The sequence below is a fragment of the Mus caroli genome, chromosome 9 (genome assembly GCF_900094665.2).
Source record: "Mus caroli chromosome 9, CAROLI_EIJ_v1.1, whole genome shotgun sequence".
In the NCBI taxonomy this organism is placed as follows: domain Eukaryota; kingdom Metazoa; phylum Chordata; class Mammalia; order Rodentia; family Muridae; genus Mus; species Mus caroli.
The window spans coordinates 98545338-98565467 of record NC_034578.1 but is presented as its reverse complement, the minus strand read 5'-3'; the positions used below and the strand labels follow the sequence as shown (position 1 = coordinate 98565467).

The following is a 20130-nucleotide window of genomic DNA, read 5'->3' as shown; positions in this document are numbered from 1 at the left end:
GCGTCCACTTCAAGGGCCCAGACGAGAATCCACACCTATCCATCCACCTCATCTACTCAGATCTCATGAAGAGGGCGGACAGATGGAAATCTTGAAGCCCTATGACAAAAAGCATCTGAGGCCACTAGAAGCCAAAGGCAAGGAGAATGCCCTCCCCCCAACCTCCAAAAGCTCAGGGCTCTCTTGTATGTGTTTCACCCTCAGGCCCCCAGGAAGGCGAGGACAGAATACACTCCTGTTCCTTTGAAGCTACTCAGTGTGTGGTAATTTGCTGCAGCAGCCCCAAGACTGAGTGTGGGAAGCCTCAGGGCAGAACAGACTGCCATGGCTCGAGGATCAGCTGCCGGCAAGAGATCTCAAGAGATCTGAGCCCGCCAGAAAGACCAGCGTTTGCTTCTTAGGAACCTCCTTCAGAGTCTGAAACACCTTCCCATCTCACAAGTGTCCTCTGAGAACAGCCCTCCCGCCCGTGGGCCTCTCTCTCCCTGAGGCAGCCCATTAGATCTGTGCTGTTCTAACTTGGTGTGGATGACAGGAGGGGCCATGGGTCCTCGGTGTTAAGTTCTTACCACCTCTCAGTTCTCTAAGACGCTAAGGCCTGAGCTGCCAGCTTTGCAGGCCGGAAAGAGCACCCTGGAGAACCTCAGCCAGGAGTGACCTTCAGAGGACCACACCTCCCTTTAGCAGGGCTCCTTCACACAGCTGACCCTCCCAGGGCCCACAGGGGTTTCCTGGGTAAGTGCTGTTATGGGTGGGAGAGCGCACAGCAAGAGCCACCTCTTATTACAAGATATGTCCAGATTTTTTTCCCTAGATAGAATTTTAAAAAACCTCTTGTTAGCATTTCTTCTAGACTCTGCCCAACAGTTACCTAGGAACAGCCAGGTATGAGCCCGGCTGGCTATAAAAAGACTGTTTGACCTCTCTCTTCCCCGCTTCTGTCCTCTTTCCCCTTTCTCTCTCCCTGCATGTTCTCTGCTGGCCTCTTCCCTTCTTTCTCTCCTCTCTTTCTGTTCTTCTCTGTCCTCTTTCTCTGCCTCCACCCCCTCTCCACAACCTCCTCTCATGCCCCAAATAAACTTCATTTTATACTAGACCCATTGTCTGGCTGGTACCTTGGTGGGGGTACCTCAACATGGGCCCACTAAGGCACCCACTTCCGCCGCCTCATGTTACCACATTACAAAACATATTACCTCTTAGCTGGGGTTTTACATGAAGGGATCACCACAGACACAATTTCCTCTGCTTGAGACTTGGTTTTCCACCAAGTGAAAACTGTATAAGTGAATCAGTTTGTATGGTGAATTAGGCAGGGCAGCAAGAGACTGTACAGTACGGTGTTAGCAGAGAATAAGGGGTGTGTGTGTGTGTGTGTGTGTGTGTGTGTGTGTGTGTGTGTGTGTAACTGCCAGGTAAGTAGAGAAAGAAAGCATGCTTCTCAAAGGTCCCCAGGGCTGTACAAGTGCCAGCTCATCAGGGCCACAAACAGAACCTTCTGAGAGGTTCAGATGAGGACCCCTAGCCTACCATACTCAGGGCCCCATGGTGGCCCTTTGGGGCCTCTTGCACACTCAGCTCTACACCAAGGTGGAACTGGCCATGGCTGAGGATAGGCCCTGCCCTCTGTGCCCCGCTGATGGTGGGCCAGGCTGCCTTCTTCTGCTGCCTTCTGGCAGGCCACGTACTACAGTACACAGCTGTCTTTTGTCAGGATGAGTGAATGGAGGAGAGCCCAGGGTCTGGAGCCATGAGGAGAGAGAGGGAACACTGTCCTGGGAGCTGACTGAGTGGGCCTAGACTCTGCCATGCTGTACTGCTGCTGGAACAGACAGGATATTGGTGGGAGGGTGACAGGCACGACTACTGTGCAGTGGGACAGCCTGAGAGAAAATACATTTCATCTTCTCGGGCCCCTGGGGACTTATCTACTTCCCATACATCTCTGCTGCTATGCTCAGAAAAAGGAAATAAACAAAGTCTGTCCTCCTCCATCTCCTGAGGATTAACAAACAATCATGTGTCTGTGTGTCTGTGAGTATGTCTATGTGTGTTTGTGTATCTGTGTGTTTGTGTATATATGTCTTTGTGTGTGTATATCTTTGTGCTTATGCATATGTCTTTGAGTGTATGTGTGTGTGAGTGTGTGACTGTGTTATGTGTCTGTGTGTATGTCTTTGTGTGTGCCTATGTGTGTATATGTATGTGTGTGTATGTCTTTGTGTGTCTGTGTATTTATGTCTTTGTGTGTGTGTATGTGTCTGTGTGTATATATATATATATATATATATATATATATGTGTGTGTGTGTGTGTGTGTATGTCTTTGTATGTCCATGTCTATATGTCTTTGTGTGTGTGTATATATGTGTGTGTATGTCTTTGTGTGTATGTGTATGAATGACTGAGAGAAGCAAAGCCCAGCCTCTCAGCCTAATTACTGCTCTAAAGGGCTTAAGGAAAGGATTTCCACCTGATGATGTAAAGAAACCAAGTCAGACAATTCTCCCACGCATGAGGAGAGCGGCATCGGATCTGTTCTGTGATCTCTGTTGACTCACCGTGACAGTGGTCCTGGGAGGCACTCAGTCTGATGGCACCAGTCAGCTGAGGCAAGCAGCCATTACTGTGCCCGTAGGCACCTGTGACACCATCTGCGGCCAGGCCTTGTACAGTGATGGCTCCAAGAAGATCTTGGACTTGGCACATCCCAAAACACAGGCGAGAACCAGAAGGGCAGAGGAGTAGCCCTAGACTTGAGGGGCCCAACTAGCCTTCAGGAGCACACGCTACAGCCAAAGGCTCATGGGAACTGATGCAAGTGGCGGGCTCTGTTCTCAGGGCAAACATTTGCCAGGCTTCAGGCATTGGAAGAATTTTCAGAGCAGAGTGAGCAGAGCTGGTACAGTGACAGGAGCTGATGTCCAGGCTAGGCCATCGCCAGCCACCACACAGTGACAGGAGAGAGTAAAGCCTGATTTGAATGACAAGCGTCAGGCAATGAGGGTGACAGTGGGAGGAAGGGAGATAAAATTTCAAAGGTAACTTGTCCACTGCTGCTAAGAATCTCAATGCCATGCCATAGGAAAAACAGGAAGATCACTAAAAAAAAAATCAAGCAGTAGTCAGAAATAGCCAGAGATCACTGTCATTCTTAGCTACCCAGAAGAGTCAAGGCCAGCTGGAGCCACAGGAGTCTCTGTGTCAAAAAGGGAAGGGAGAAGTCAGCTAATAAAAACACAAGCGTGTGCGCAGGCGCACACATTCACACGTGTGTATGTGCACACACAGAGCACAAGGAGACTTTAGGAGGAAGTCTGTTAGGGATGTCACCTCTGCTCCACAGTCAGACCAAAGTGACGCAAAGTCCTGGCTTGGGGGAGGACACAACTGTATGACCGGCATCAATGTCCCAAAGCCACGTACACCCTCTGACGAACCCAGACTCTCCTGTCCTTCCCCATAGGCCATCCCTCTGGAGTCCACGTGATAGAGGATTTCAGTCCACCCATTGCAGAGTGGAATAAGAACTTGAGGGAAACAGAAAGGGGGTCCTCAGAGGGCATCTGAGACAAGGGTGACTGCACTAGTGCACTGATGGACGGACAAGCATCAGAGACTCGCGAGCTGCTCCACACCCAGCAGTGGGGAGCGGTATCTTGGAACAGCTGCCCCAGTGAACCTATAAATACTTGTCCTTGAGAATGTGTTGACAAAGGGATTCTACATTCAAACAACCACTGCATCTGCTTTCAGCACACTGAAGCCCTGGGCTCAGGGGGAGCCCTGAGAATCAATGCTGAGCGAGAGCAGTCCCCTTCCACTCCCACCCTCATTCCCCCCCACCCCCTCCCCACCCCCATCTAAACAACCCAGCTCTGCTTGAAACCACACACCCCCTTTGCCATGTAACAGCTACTAACATTGTCTGGGAGCTAGTATCTCACAGGACCCCAGCCTAGAGAAATGAACTGGAGAACTAACTGTGGACAGTCCAAGGTGGTGGTAGGGATAACAACTTTGGTAAAATGCTTTAGCTGTGAGGAAATTCACGGGTACTGCCCTGTCTGCCACCACCACCGATACCTAACAGATATGTCTCTGCCCCTCATGAATTCGGTTTGGGGTCACCTATGGGCCTGTGACTGAGCCCAGGCTACCATTTCCAAACCAGGCTCCACAGATGTCTTTATGCCCAGTCTCCTGACCACACAGGGCAGGGTCAACTAAGCATCCACGCCTCTCTGTGGCAGCGTGTGCTTCAGCAGCAGGGGACGAGGGCTGAGCGTGTGTGACAGTCCGTGTGTGGTCTGTCTGGGTTATGTGTTATGTCAAGTCCAGCCAGTGTGACCACTCCTGAGGTGCACCCTCTCCAACTGCCCCTGCACTTCACTTATCCTCTTCGGCCTGCCCCTGGACATAACCAAACACTGTAATGCTTCCAACCTGCTTCTTCATAAGAGCCCTTCTCTGGTTCTGATATTTCCCCCTTAAAAAATAAAAGTTTCCTTTTCAACATCGAGACTCTGAGCTCATTTCCGGCCTAGGCCAGGTTCCCAAGAAGGGCAAGAGCTGCAGTGGCCCCACCCATTCTGAGCTCAATGCTCCCTGGAGAGAGGTGGCAGTGCTCTCCAGACAGGGTCCACAGGCAGAGACAGAGGCAGGGGAGGAGGAGGGGGGAGCATGGGAAGTGGGGAGTCTTACCTGGTAGGTGTTGTCGAAGCTGTCATACATGAACCTCGTGATCAGAGACGTCTTCCCGACTGCAAGGCAGAAAGGAGAGAGAGGTTCAGCCGTAAGACCAGCCTATGGCTAGGGTCTCCTAAACACGCGCACTTGAAAGGCTGGCTCATAGAAACCACAGAAAGCAGAGAAGCAGACCCCAGGAGAAAGAGCCCAAGCCAAGGTGCTGACGTGAGCTCTAGGGGGCCACACTTGTCAGACCCCAGGCTGCCACGGAGGAGGAAGCGTGGCCTACCCTTTCTTCACTTCCTACCACCCAAGTCCAGGTCTGCCCTGACCCCAGGCCCCAGCTGACATGAGATCCCAACAGACTGCTCTTCTCATGGCTGCCTGTGCTCCCCTGGATAGACCACCTGACCACTCATCGGCTCAAGTGGTCAAGACTTTCTTTGGTTCCCATTTATTCAACTTAAACCCTCGTGAGAAAGGGGCAGGGGAAAGCAGGCCTTTCTCAGTTCTCTCAAGGGCAAACCTATTCCCCACAGAGTGTGTCTGACTGCCCAGCTCAATGCTGGGTCATTAGCACCTTAGATCCCACTACATAATTGACAACAGGACCCCCCAAATACTGTGACGACTGCAGTCCATAAACTCCCTTACTGGGGCAGAAATGGGCCAGCTGAAGACTGCTAGTTTGGCTGAGATGCCAAGAGTCTCTTGGGACAGCCATAAATGCTGCTAATTTCCCAAACTGCAGGGCTTGGCTTTTGACACAACCCGTGCAGGTCCCCTGGGACACAGCAGTGACAAGAATGCCAACTGCTGTACTTCAGGCCATCTGGGAGGGGAGGAAGGATAATATAAAGGGACATTTGTTAGGTTACTACATGGAACTCTTCTCTCCTCTGCCCCACCAGGACTCAGCCACAGTCCAGAGAGGTTCAGAAGTGAGTGCAGGAGTTAAGTACCCGTGACAGGGAAGGCAAAGGTCCCTAAGGCCTTTCTGCCCTGTCCACTGTCTAGCAGGCCATCCCCAGGCTGGGACTAGTGGCATGCCGGTCAATCCAATGGGATCCACAGAAAAGCTCTTTGCTGGGTCTGAATCTACTGTGCACAGCATGTAACAGACAGGCGTAGTCATTCCTGACAGCCAACAGTGACCAACGAGAGGCAGTCACCTGACCTCCGATAGACTAGGTTTGAGCTGCAGCCAGAAGACCTCATGGCCGGCCCAGCTGAGGTGAAATCCCACTGAGGCATTTATTAGCTGTATCACCTTGAGGTGGTCACCACTCCTCTGGACCTCGAGAATGTTAATTAGTGAGAAGGTCTAAAGAGGAACAATACACAGGAAATGCTAAAGAGCAAGGGGTGTCAGGTCACTTAAGATAGCGGAGGTAATTTCCAGAATGACAAACATGACAGGAGAAAAACAAAACCACCATCACTAAGATTGTGTAATGAAGAAACTGACTCCTCCTTGGCTTGGGGTGAGGACGCAACACGCAACAGGAGTATCTCTGTTTGTCCTAAGCCCTAGTCACTCTACCTGAGCCTATATTAATGAGGTGGTGGTTCCCTTGGTGGCCTCAGGATGGGGCTGTCAATCCTAAAACCAGAGGGCTGGGGCCCAGAGTCAGTCCAACCCCCAGGGAAGGAAGCAGGCTGGGGACTGAGCTCCATCACATGGACAACACTCAACCAGCTCTGCCTGTTTTTGGAATCCCGGTAAGAATTCCAGACAGCCAGGCCCTGCATAGCCTCCTGGGTTGTGAGATATGCCTTGAAGGGGGACAGCTGTGATTCTGTGAGGAGAGGGCACAGCCATACTGCGTGGGAACTCACTGATTGGTGAGGCTGGCTAGCTCCGGGGATCTGCCTGTCTCTCCCACCCTCCCCCCTCCACGGCTGTGATTGCAGATGTGCAGCATCACCACACCCAGCTTCTAACGTGGATGCTGGCGAGCCAAACTCGGGTCTTCATGACTGCACGGCAGGTGACCAGCTGAGTTCTCTCTCCATTGCCCCTCACCCCCGCCACTGGCTTCCTGAGTTTCTGTTCTTGAACCTAAGGAGCACCGGGGACCCCCTGGATTTAGAAATAGTTGGTCAGAAGTATGGATGTTTTGGGGAGCCCCCTCAACATTTTCCAGCTTCTCTTCTTGGAGACATCCCTGCACGCCTCATCCTTCCCGTGGTCCTTATGCTTCTCAGAGCATTTATCCCTGCTCTTTATTTCTGATCAATTTGTTTCTCCGCAGCCCCATGCTGGCCAAGTTTGGAACTGCAGGTCTCTGCCCTGAGCCTGGCTTCTGAGGTCTCTGGGCTCAACAGTCTGCAAGGGACTGGACTGCCTGGCTCTGGACACAAAGTCTGAAAACACCAGCAGGCACCAGGAACTGCAGGAAAAGGCCCCCTCCATTCTGTCTCCTGGAACCTCCAGAGACCTGAGCAAGGTATAAGGCAGTCCCTCTGTTCACTCGCGTTGGCCTCCACCACAGCATTACAGGACAGCATGCCTGTGGGGCATGCTTGGGGAGTTCTCTGCCTACCTCACCCCACCCTGGAGGGCAGAAGGTCCTGCCCTGTCCCTTTCTTGTCCTCGACAATGGCCCTGGGTAGAAGATGCTGGAATCTGGAAACAGACCTCATTAGGCGTCACTATAGGTCACATCGGGGGCAGGGTGCTGAGAGGGATGGCGGTGGTCAGCACGCACCAGAAATGGCAGCGAGAGGAGGGGCAAGAAATGCTGGTGAACCTCAGCTTTGAATCCCTGCAGGAACCCTTCAGAAGCCAGCCTTCCACCCGGCTCTGCCTTCAAGGTCACTCTACCGCACTGGCACTGCCGGCGGCAAGGCTCAGGACACAGTGCAGCACAGCAGGGTGGACTTTACTGGAAACAAGCAGGCCACCCACCCCTGAATCCCCATCTCCATGCTATGCATTAAGATACCTGAGGTCAGGTTCCCTCCCTCCAGTCACCTCCAATGCCTATTTTATTTCCCCCTCTGAGTGAGATTCAAACATCCTCCCTTGAGCCCTCCTTGTTACTTAGCTTCTTAAGGTCTGTGGATTGCAGTATGGTTACTCTGTACTTTATGGCTAATATCTACTTATGAGTACAGACCATGCGTGTCTTTCTGGGTCTGGGGTAACCTCACTCAGGATGATATTTTTTAGCTCCAATTATTTGTCTGCATATGGATGCACCATATCTGTCTTTTATTTCTTTTAAAGATTTATTTATTTATTTTATGCATATGAGTACAGTGGAGCTGTCTTCAGACACTCCGGCAGAGGGCATTGGATCCCATTACAGATGGTTGTGAGCCACCATGTGGTTGGTTGCTGGGAATTGAATGCAGAAACTCTGGAAGAGCAGTCAGTGCTTTTAACCATTGAGCCATCTTGCCAGCCCCATATCTTTGTTTTTAATAGCTGAGCCTCAGTGGGAGAGGATGCACTTAGTCCTGCTGCGACTGATGTGCCTGATATGTGGGTTAGTACCCACGGGGGTGGGGTGGGGGGCTTCTGAGGGTGGGACTGGGAGGAGAGGAGGGAGAGGAGCGGGGATCAGGATGAAAAGTGAATTAATGAATGAATGAAAAGAAAAAAACGATGCCCAAGGTCTCCAAGTGAACAGGCAGTGAAGGAGTGAGTACTGCTCTGCCTCCTTCCTGGAGAGAGGTCTGGCAAGTAGCAGATCTTGGGGTCTGTCAGCAAAGCTGCTGGTGGGAGCAAGACCCCAGGCAGTGGGAAGTTAGCAAATTCGGAGGCCTGGGAAAAAACGTCCACTAAGAAAGTAGGGGACCTATGTGGAGGCCCCTCAATCTGAACACTGCCCTCCCCTGCCCCGCCCCAGAATAATGGAGGCAGACAGTGTGTGAAGAAAGAAATAAAAACACTGTGAGGGGCACAGGAAGCTGCAGGGTCGATTTAAACAAAACCTCACCTTTGGCGCCAGATGTGGAGAGCTACAAGGGGCAGATGGGAAGGCTACGCTGCCAAGGGCGTGGCAGCTATAGCTGAAGCATCCAAGGCAGTGAGAGCGCCTGAGGAGGCTTCACCAGGATGTGAATGTACCCAGGGATGGTGGTTCAACATTCCCACCACTGGGACGGTCCCCACTCCATATGCCCTCACAATGCAAGCCCGGCACTCCGTCTGGAGGGTCCTACTCTGGTGACAGAAATGGTCTGTGTGTCACCAGGGGAGAAAGGGCAGATCACCTGCCAGGAGTGTGCTCCTGTCTGTACACCCTGAACTGGGCTCTCACGCCAGCCCACCTGGGTGAGATCACTCTGTGCTCCTGTGACTAGGAACCAAGACATCTCCCATCCCAAGTCACCTGTGAGTGAGTGGGCGGCCTCTCATACTGAGGACTCTAGCACTCACAATGCTGAGTGTTCAGAACTAATACCTACCCCGTTGTGTCCTGCTCCAGTTATGAACCTGAGAGACTCGGATGACTACCCTCCCTATCTTTGGGCAGCTGAGTTTTGGGTGGTCTGATCCACAGCAGGAGATACACAGAGACAGGGTTTCTCTGTATAGCCCTGGCTGTCCTGGCACTCACTTTGTAGACCAGGCTGGCCTCGAACTCAGAAATCCACCTGCCTCTGCCTCCTGAGTGCTGGGACTAAAGGCGTGTGCCACCACGCTTAGCCAGTTCCAAGCTTTTAAAAGGAACTCTTACACTGCTCCAGGAGACTGGCTACAGAAGCCACCCAGGAGGTGGGGCTGAAGTCTGGTGAGAGATGGGCCATTCAGAAGGACGCAGGGGCAGTGAGTGGGGTGTGATCTAACATAGGAGGTGACAGGACTCCTGGCAGGTCAGAGTCAAGTGAGAGCCCAGGATGTCTCCGGTCACCTGGCTTTGTGACCATCCCTGGAAGCCCAGCCAACAAGGCTCGATCAGGTACTGAGCTTAGACTCTGAGCACCATGAAGGTATAATAACGACCCGACCAGGACACACAAGGAAGCACTGTTTCCAGGAAGTAAATATTACAGCAATCATTCAATCTCACGAGCAAAGGATTTATGCATATTTCCCACAAAACCTTATTTTCTCAGAACTCTCTCCTGAGCTGCTGGACAAGGCTCACGCATACCCACAGACTGTGAGGCGCTCGCTTCCACACACCACGGCACTACTGCCAGCTGCTAGATAGACTGAACGCTGAGCCTTGATGGCCCACTCCCAATACCTGCCTGTCGGTCTCCCTGGGGTCCATGCACTCCACTGGCTTCCCATAGGCTCTGGGACCCATCTCAGCACAAGTTCCAGTCAGAGCGACTTGTGCACGCTCTGGTGGGTTCCAAGTACATGCAGAAGACAGTGAGGTTTCAGCATTCGCTGACCCCCTACTGGGTGCCAACTGTGTCAGGCTCATCCTGTGAACCCAATTCTCAGTGAGGAAGCAGACTGCTCTCCAGCAACAGCCCTGGTCACGTGGCTATACCCCACCATAAATACCTGAACTGCCAAACTTCAGGGAGGGGCTGCACTGTGACTGGGCTGGGCGGTCCTGGCACACATCCTCTCTGAGGGGAGCTGACACCTGGTTTGGTGTGGAGTGGTGAAGATCTGAGGGCTGGGTGATGGGGCTACCCTTCACCTCATGTCATCCACCCACACTGCGCCACGGGTGGCATGCCCGAGTCAGTACCCATGAGGACACTGGGTGTGGCTTGGGCCTGGCTCACAGGATGAGAGCTGAATAGATGGTGAGTTCCAGACCCACATCCTGCTGCTGTCTCACTTTGTGAAGGACACACCTCGCCCTCACTCTCCTCTCCAAGTGAGTGTGAATGTGGGTGGAGAGACTGCTGCTAGGGCCAGGGAGTGAGAGGGCAAAAGAAACCATTGCAGAAATCATTTGAGAGTCTGCCAAAGCCTGGCCAAAGCTGTGCCACCTACAAGAGCCTTGGCCTGCAGCCTGCCATCAACTCAAGCTCACGTTACTGCCCCTGACTGCTCTGCAGCACTCCTGGACAGAGATGCAATTCAGCCTAGTCCTCCTGATGATGGACAGAGGTCACTCACATCCTGGGCCTGAAACCGGAAGTGACAGGCCAGAGCCATCCTGACCCCATGTCACTGTTTCATAGTACCCCCAAAAGATGCCTCCACCACCCCCTGAAACCTCTGCACAACAGGCACAGGCACCCCGAAACTGGCCCAGTCGTGGCATGGTGTGCACTCAGGCCCTATGAGGAGCTGAGAAGACACCAGCTACCTTTGTCTGAGTCTTGTCTCCTTTTGTTCTGGGTTAAAGAAACAGAAACCCCAGCCCTCTCTGACTGCGAAAGGCAAATGTGCCTGGGGCCAGGATTCCCCTCCACACCCTGCTCTGCCACCCTGAGCTCAAAGCAGTGTTGACAGCTCCCACCTGAGCCCTCAGGGCCCAGCTGGCTCACTGTCAGCTAAATGCGGAAACAGGTGAAAAAAAAAATCCCATTCCAAACCTTGCCCCCACAGATTTAGACAGTAATTAAGAAGTATGCAAAGCTCTTCGTTGGACACTTTAATTAAGTATGTTAATTCCCTCCGCCAGCGGATGCTCGGCTGCCTGGGCCTCACTAGGGGGCCAGTAAAGATGGAACGAGGGGATGGGGGGCAGGACAAAGAGGGAGGCTGAGGCATGGGGCCCCGGCATGTGTGGCTTAGGCCCTTCCATACCAGCCAGAGCTGGCCATGCCTGATCCTCTGCCCTTCTTACGGAGTGTTCCTGCCTCAGTCTCCCTGCCCACCCCACCCCCACAGCCCCACTTCCTCTAAGCCCAGTGTTCTGGAAGCTTGTCCTGACTCAGATGTCTCTTCATTATCACCCTCTGCACTGGCTGGAGAAGTAGGGATCCAGGCCAACAGAAGGGAGTTCTGGCCTCCTATGTGGCCCTGACTAGGTGTTGGACCTTGAAGCCATTGCAATTCCTGAGGATTACAGCCCTTCGGTGAGAGCAAGAAAGAGCAGGATCGATCAGGGGATCCAAAGAAAGATCTTAGCAGCACAGAAGTCGACACCCAGGAGCTGGAGCGATGGCTCCAGGGTTAAGAGCACTTACAGCTCTTGTGGAGGACCGGAGCTTGGTTCCCAGCACCCATGTCTGGTGGCTCACAGCTACCTTTAACTCCAGTTCCAGATCCTGGGGATCTGATACCTCTGGCCTTCTTGGACACATATACATGATTTCAATAGTGATGATGAATTAATAGAATTAAAAATAAAATGCTGTCAAATAAAAAAGAAACCCACTCTTCAGCCATGTAGACAGGATAAGGCAGAAACCAGAAGGGCAAAATAAAAGCTCCTTGTTCCCCACAAAGTCTAATACTACAGACAAGCCTGCTCCCCTTGTCCAGGAGCCTGAGGTATGCTGTGGTCAGTCTTCCAGACACCCTCCTCAAAGCTCTGTGACATAATGACAATGGATTGCTAAGCCTTCACACGGCCACCAGACAGTGCCTTGGGAGGCCCAGCCTCAGTTTCCCATTTTACACATACACTCTTGGCTGTCTTGCTTCTTTTCCAGTGGCTCCTCCTTCAGTAGAAAGTTAATTGGAGGGAAGAGCTGCCCAAGGGCTGAGCAAGGTGAGACTCTTCCAAAGGTGCCCAACCCGGGCCTCCGGCTGCCCAGAGGGAGGGCTCTGCCGCATTCCAGCATGATGCTCATCCGTGTGTTCTCCAGCTGCCATCCTTTCCCCACCCCCAGGTGTACGGAGGCATAGCTGACAAGTCAATGCTATAAAGAGTTAACATATAGGAGGTGATGCTCTGACAGAACTCCCTCTCTATATAGATATTATGCAGGGATATGGCAGTTAGTCTAGCTGATGTATTCATCACAACACAGCTTCCTTCCTGGCATGTGTATACACGTGTGCCTGTGGTATATGTGTGTGCGTGCATGCCTATGTGTGTGCGTGGGCCACCGATACCTTTTTTTGTAATGACAATACTGTACACACAAAAAGACACAGCACAACCACACGGTCTCACCTGTATGTTCAATCTACAGAAATAGAGGACAGAGAATTGCAGGTGATTGCTGGAGCCCACGGTCGGAGGAAATGGGGAGATGCCAGGCAAAGGTACAAACTTGGGGTTATAAAGTGAGCGCTGGAGACCCAGCATCAAGCGGGGTGAGTACCCACACAGACTACTATGCAGTACTTCACATTTCTGAGTCCATTCTTTACCCTCCAAAGCCCTCAGGGAGCTTGCAAGCGGTTAGTTTTGCTTCTATCTCTCCTTCCCCACAGCCTCAAGAGATTTCACACCAAATCATCCCTGCCCACCCAGTCCTAACTGAGATTTCTTCTTCTCCCCTATTCCTAAATAGATCTCAGGCATTACTCCTGGCCAACCCTACAGTGAGAATGAATGATTTGGGGTGCATTAGCTACAGGAGTGTCCCATTCCTTAACCCCACGACACTAAAACAAGCCAAAGCCAACCTCAGGCCTGGATCAGGAAGAGGTCTTGAGCTCTGACCTGAGGCTTTCTCAGTTCAAGGTCAGGGAATGACATAGAGCCCCACCCCAACCTCTATCACCTGAAGTCAGGAGACATACAGGGTGGTAGTAGATACAGGACTCAGTGACTGGAAGACGCGGGCAACAAAAGAGAAGGGGACATCACACTGTCAAGGGCTAGAGAAGGGAAACCATGAACTAGAAATACAGGACGGGCTTGCCTGAAGGTGGGTCTGCAGCGTAAGGCCTCAGGTTACCGAAATAAAGACACTGTGTCCCAGAACAGACATTTGGGACAAACAGTCCGGAACTGAGAAAGGCAGTGTTCATGAGAAAGATGGGTTCATTGATATAACAGTGACTTGCTCAATCATCAAGACCCAGCCAGAGCTGCCTGTTAAATGATGGAGGCCTAAGTTGGCCAATGTGCCCTGAACACGTTTTGGCTTTGCCTTGGCTCATTGGTATTCCATTGAGGCTGAGCCAAATGGTCTTTAAGACCTGAATCTACTTTAATATACTGTGGGATGGAAGTTCTAGAAAAGACTCCTTTACTGCCGTGGGCAGAATCCTCTTACCCCGGGGCTTCATAATCTTAGTGACGTCCCACTTCCTCCCATCCAGCCCAGAGTCCTGAAGCCAAAGGACAGAACTAAGGTCTGGCTGCTTGCTTACTGTGGTGGGAAGGCAGAGGAGAGCCGGGGTAGCCAGCATGGGGGTAACAGTTGTATTCTCAGGCTTAGAACCACAGTGTGCCAGGAGTACCCACCCTTATTTAATTACTTAGATAATTCCTTCCCTGTGCCAAAAAAGATTGTTCATAACTCTCGAAAATAAGACTGACATGGTGGTGCACACCTTTAATCCCAGCACTCGGGAGGCAGAGGCAGGCGGATTTCTGAGTTCAAGGCCAGCCTGGTCTACAAAGTGAGTTCCATGACAGCCAGAGCTATACAGAGAAACCCTGTCTCAAAAAACCAAAAGAAAAAAAAAAAAAAGAAAGAAAAGAAGCCTGGAATATAATTGTTGAAGACAGCGTCAGGATATGGCACCTTCTTATTAATAAACCTGAACGATTTAAAAAAGAAAATCACCAGGAGAGGTTGTGCGGAGGCTAAGAGCACTGTCTGCTCTTCCAGGAAACCTGTGTTCAATTCCTAGAACCCACAAATATCTTTAACTCTAGTTCTAGGGGGTTCCATGCTATCTTCTGGGTACTGGGCACACATGTGGTACACAGACATACCTGCAGGCAAAACACCCATACATATAAAAAATTAAAACCTTAAAAAAAAAAAAAAACTCCAGGCATGCAAAGAAGCCTGAAAATGGGAACATAAAAGGAGGGAAGAAGGGCTGGTGAGATGGCTCAGTGGGTAAGAGCACTGACTGCTCTTCTGAAGGTCCAGAGTTCAAATCCCAGCAACCACATGCTGGCTCAAAACCATCCATAATGAGATCTGAAGCCCTCTTCTGGAGTGTCTGAAGACAGCTACAGTGTGCTTACATGTAGTAAATAAATAAATAAATCTTTTTGGGGGGAAAAAAAAAGGAGAGACAAAAATCAGCTGGAACCAAACCCAAACTGATGCAGTAGAATTAGCAGATAAAGACATTGTAAGACCCCCAACTCAATGTGTTTCTTAGACTCCTAGAAACGAAGCCCAGCATGGAGTTCTTTGTTCTTTCGCCTTCAGCCTGAGAGAATGATGACCTCTGGGTGACCCGCCCAGGCGCCTGACCCATAGTGTAAGGGACCAAGAATGCTTGCCAAAGATAACCTGTAACCTTTCCGTGAGAGATGAGCTGTAATTCACCATCCCCATTTTTCAGTGTTTACTCAGCTTCCCCATTCTTTGTGGTCCTATCCTCCCCTCACTTTGCGGTTTATTCTTTAAAAACCCTCGACTGCAACTGCTGGGGGTCATCTCCTCTGCCCCTGTGTGGGTTACAAGCTCGGCCTCAGCATGCTGATAAATAAACCTCCTGCGATATTGCATCAAGAACGGTTTCTCTCGAGTTATTGGGACATCGGCTCATCCCGGGACTTGAGCGAGGGTCTCCCCAGAAACGGGGGTCTTTCAACATTATGTATGAGATTACTGTTATTACTGCATTCCATATGTCCAAAAAATTAAACAGAAACAAGGAAAATGTTTTTAAAGACACAAATCAAAATCCCAGCAGTGAGAACTATGATGTCAAAGATGACTGCACATCACAGAAGAGAAGAGGACAGCAATGAACTTTCGAACAGTAATAAACACTATCAAAGATGGGCTATAAAAGAATCAACATGAACAGAATACCAGGGAGCTAGAGGGCAGTGTCCAGTGTCTTCTCTATCTGTGACTGGAGGTCTCAAAGGCTGACGTGTGAGATAGGAGTGGGGGGGGGCAAGAGAGGTGGGGGAGGGGAGAGGGAGGGGAAGGGAGAGGAGAGGAGAGGAGAGGAGAGGAGAGAAGAGAAGAGAAGAGAAGAGGGGGGAGGGGGAGAGAGGAGAGGCCACCAAGAGGCCACCAAGAAGCTCCATTTCCCGGCTGCACAGAGCCAGTGGTTAGCAGAAGCCTCTTGTGATGGTTTGTATGTGCTCGGCCCAGGGAATGGCTCTATTTGGAAATGTGGCTTTGTTGGAGTAGGTGTGTCCCTGTGGGCATGGGCTTTAAGACCCTCACCCTAGCTGTCTGGAAGTCAGTCTTCCACTAGCAGCCTTCAGATGAAGATGTAGAACTCTCAGCTCTGCCTGCATCATGCCTGCCTGGATGCTGCCATGTTCCTGCTTTGATGATAATGGACTGAACTTCTGAACCTGTAAGCCAGCCTCAATTAAAGGTTGTCTTTTATAAGACTTGCCTTGGTCATGGTGTCTGTTCACAGCAGTAAAACCCTAAGACATCTCTGAAAGTATACACAGGGGCTGGGGGGGGGTAGGGCACATCCCCTATGGGACTCCGGCTACTGCTCCAAGTCTGAGTCTCCAGCCTTCCACTCTAACCTGTCCAATCATGCCTCTGGTGCTCAAGCCAGCTGGACGGTGACACCAAGATGCGAAGACAAGGGGGCAGCAGAGCTCTTCCCTAAATCGATATAAGTAAGAAGACAACGGAGTGCTCAACATTCGCTAGGCCCTGACTCAATTCCCAGTCCTAAGGTTTAAAAAAAAAACAGTTCTGAAAGTAAAAACTTACACTAAATATTAACGTGGGATTCTATACCTAGGGACAATATCCTTAAAAGCAATGGCACGATAAAGAGGCCTGCCTGTCTATCATCTATCTATCTATCTATCTATCTATCTATCTATCTATCTATCTATCTATCTACCTATCTATCTAGAAACATACAAGATCTATCTATCTATCTATCTATCTATCTAGAAACATACAAAAGCTAACAGAATTTATCGCTAGCAGATCCTCATGACAAAAACTGTTCTGGGAAATTCTTCAGGAATACAGGAAATGACACACAGACACAAGAGAGTTAAGGACAATCTACAATCGTGGGCAGATACCAAGACTTTTGCCATTTAAGTGGCTTTAAAGGTAACTATTTAAACAAAAATAACAATAAACCTGAGAGAACTATGAGAATCCTTGTTACTCTGAAGTGATACAACAGGCAGGTGGAAACTGCCTTTACCAAGAAACTTGGCTCCTCACTGGCCCCAGGAGGCAAAAACTTAACTAAAACTAAAGCAGGAGATAAGCCTTCACTTTCACATCTTCCTCTTTGGTCTTAAACTTGGTCAGAGCTGAAAACCCTGGTGTCCACCTTTAATCCTAACAGCCCTCTGGAGACAGAAGCAGGCTGGTCTCTTACACAGTGAGGCCCTGCTCCGACTCAAGTTCCGGCTTTGCCTAACTCTGCACATAGGCATGTTAGTTACTCAGGGGCGGTCTGTGCAAACGTCAATGACGTATCTCGCTCCCATATCTCACTCCCTTCAAGCCTGAAAGCACTCAGATAAAAACACCTTCCTGTCAAAATTCTGTTCAAGACACTCTACTCCCCCACCCCAAAGTGAATGAAACACAACGTACCAGAAAGTAGCCACTCACAGCTCTAAACCTGCCATCACCTGGATACCTTGGGGACAGAATGCCTGCCTCCAGTGTCCCTTCCCTTGGAAGCCTCCTCGAAGGACTTCAGTCAGCTGGCAGAGCCAGAACTGATATAATAATCACCTAGACCAGTTTAACCAAGCCTGCTTACTTATGTAATCTCCCAATCTTCCTCTCTTTAAACCTAAAGCCCGAGTCAGTCCCCAGAAGACGGACTGCACAGGCTTAACAGAGGCTGCTTCCCCGCACAGCAGTGCTGAGTAACATCCTTCCTCGCTGTATCTCCACCATCCCACCTGCCTTCTTTGGAGTAAGTGGCAGGGACCTGACCCACTGGAACCTTCAGAGTTGGCCTCTGGCCTAGGGCTCCAGTGACCATGACAGAGTGAGCAAGGGGCATCTTCAAAATATCGGCAGCCCCAGATTCTACCCCCAGAAAAAAAACCATCTCAGAAATGTGAGATAAAGACAGATGATGAGATAACTCACTGCTCGAAGATCTACTGTACAAGAAAAGAAACACAGGGCAGAAGAGGAGGCGTCGACGGAGTCACATAGCCTTGTAGCTCACAAAGATGCTCTAAGGACCAACGGGCCTGGGTTTTAATCTTGGCTCTGCCTCTGGTCTGCTGTGTGATCGTATGTCAGTTACCACCTTCTCTGGGTTTCAGCTTCCTCAGACATTCAATGGAGAGAGAAATATCTATCTCACAAAAGTCTGGAGAACTCTGTGAGAGTTGTAAAAATTTAAAAATTGGGAGTCCTGGGTAAAAGGCAGGTGGGAAGCTTCGGTATTATTTCTGTAACTTTTTTTATAAGCTTAAAAGTATGCTAAAATGAAAAGCAAAGGGGAAATAGTATATATTAATATATAACATATATGCTTATGTACACACAGTCTCTGAGATACCCGATATATTTAGGAAATGGTGCATTCTGTCTGATTAAACAAATGTGCTGCTGAATATAAAAATTTTAAGATTTTATTTTTAAGTACATGTTTCAGTACACGTGTATGTGAGGGGCTATGTACTCAAAGTGAGTGCAGTACCTGAGGAGGACAGAAAAGGGTATCAGAACCCCTGGAGCCAGAGTAAGGAGTAGTCATAAGCCACCCAATGTGGGCACTGGAAACCAAACCTGGGTCCTCTGAAAGAGCTGTTCACTCTATTAAGGACTGCATATCCCCTGATGAATATGAAATTTCCCCAAGGAACTGGAATATTACTGTACATTTATTCAAGCCTCATAGACGAACAGGACTGAGCCAGGTCAGAGGCTGCTGGGAGCTCTTATCACAGGTTGCCACTGATGTATGCATATTTGAGGTGTATGTAGTACACATATAGACAGTGTATGCACATACATAGCCAAATACAATGGGTCAATGTGGAAACGCCTTGACTTCCCTGGGCTTCTCGCTACTAGGACTGATGATCAAGGACATCACCTTCACGGTTCCTAAGACACTCCCGAGACCTTGGCACCCCTCTGTAGGCTGCAGAACTCCCAGCCGACCTACCCAGGTCTGAATCCTTTCTGCCTCATTGCATTGCACACTCATAGCAATTTCAGAGTGGTATGGTGTCTTCCCTCTAGGGCCAAGTGAAGACATCTGAGTGCCATCCACACCACACTGGCAGGTCCCCATCCACAGTACCCATAGCAACCCTGGGCTTCCCAGGAAAAGTCACACTGTAATGGGCAAATGTGCTCCCATTCAACTGCTCTGAGGCTCAGCCCAACTCCAGCCAGCCCCTCCAGGCCAACTGTGTCCACACATCCATGCGGTGCACAACTGGTCCACCACGAACACAACATGCTGCAGAGAAGAGAGATAGCAATGCTATATTCCCACTGCCCCCTTAGGAAGTTCCTGCTATTGCAAGCTTAGAGCTTATCTAACAGGTGTCTTGGCTCATCCGGCCATAATGTTGGCAAAGTAATGGGCATGTTCACCCTTTTCTTCCCAAGGCTGGCGCTGTGGATGCTGAAAGTCTGAGGAATACAAGAAAGGGGTGAGGTGGCAAGATGGAGGACAGAGTGCATGGATGGCTATGCATTCTAAGTTGTCAGAGAGACTTTTGACTACCTAAAGCTCCTCAAACTAGGGTCACGACTTTGACATGACAATGGGATAAAGCTTGCTCAGGGATGTGGAAGGGACCTGAAGACCGATGCTGGCAAACACCTTCCCAGAAGTCTATTCCCTTCTCAAAGGAACTGTGGAACAGGGATAGAGCATCGTGCCGAGAGGCAAACTGGGATGCTCTTAGTCTCCAGACAGGGGGCTGCTTCTGATGCTGCCTCTGTAGGCCCTTGCTTCTTCTCCTGTCCTCCTACAGACCCTCACACAGCTGCTCAACATTCTGCTGGCCCAGGAGGAGGTGGATAGAGGCTCAGGCTTACCTTGCTCAAGCCAGCTATAAAGGGGAACACGAGAGCAAGAGAGAAAATTCTAGATCTCCCATTCAGACAAAATTGACCATCTCCTGCTCCACAGACACCTGCATAGAGGCAGGCCTCCTGCCAAAGTACCATGAGGAAGGAACACACACTGGAGACCTCAGGGTCCTGGGCCTGTGAGTGGATAACGGCCATCTGGGATGCAGGAAGGATCGCTGTGTCTCCTCCAGCTTTTGTGGAATTCAGATGGTTGCTGGTCGGGCACTAGACTGGATGGGGAAACGGGGAACCAAAGCAAATGTTTAGAGTCTTCTTCCAACTTTGTAAGCTCAAGATCTCTAAGGAGCCATTCTTAAAAGCAGCCCCATAATGGCCCAAACCACAGAAGACTCTGATGCAGATCTTACCAGAGAGTTGTGAAGCCAGAGGAAGGAATGGGGGGTACAGAACTAAAGCCACATCCAGGCACTGTCTCTTCCAATGTACAACGGAGAGATCA

At 50.4% G+C, this 20130-nt stretch overlaps 1 protein-coding gene across 1 annotated transcript in view; it reads right to left on the bottom strand.

Moving 5' to 3' along the window:
- The window catches only part of Rab6b (RAB6B, member RAS oncogene family), a 72259-nt gene that overhangs the window by 39309 nt on the left and 12820 nt on the right, over nt 1–20130 (bottom strand). The window contains exon 2 of the mRNA XM_021172658.2: nt 4704–4762. Coding sequence (XP_021028317.1) covers nt 4704–4762 — 59 coding nt within the window. The remainder of the gene's footprint in view (nt 1–4703; nt 4763–20130) is intronic.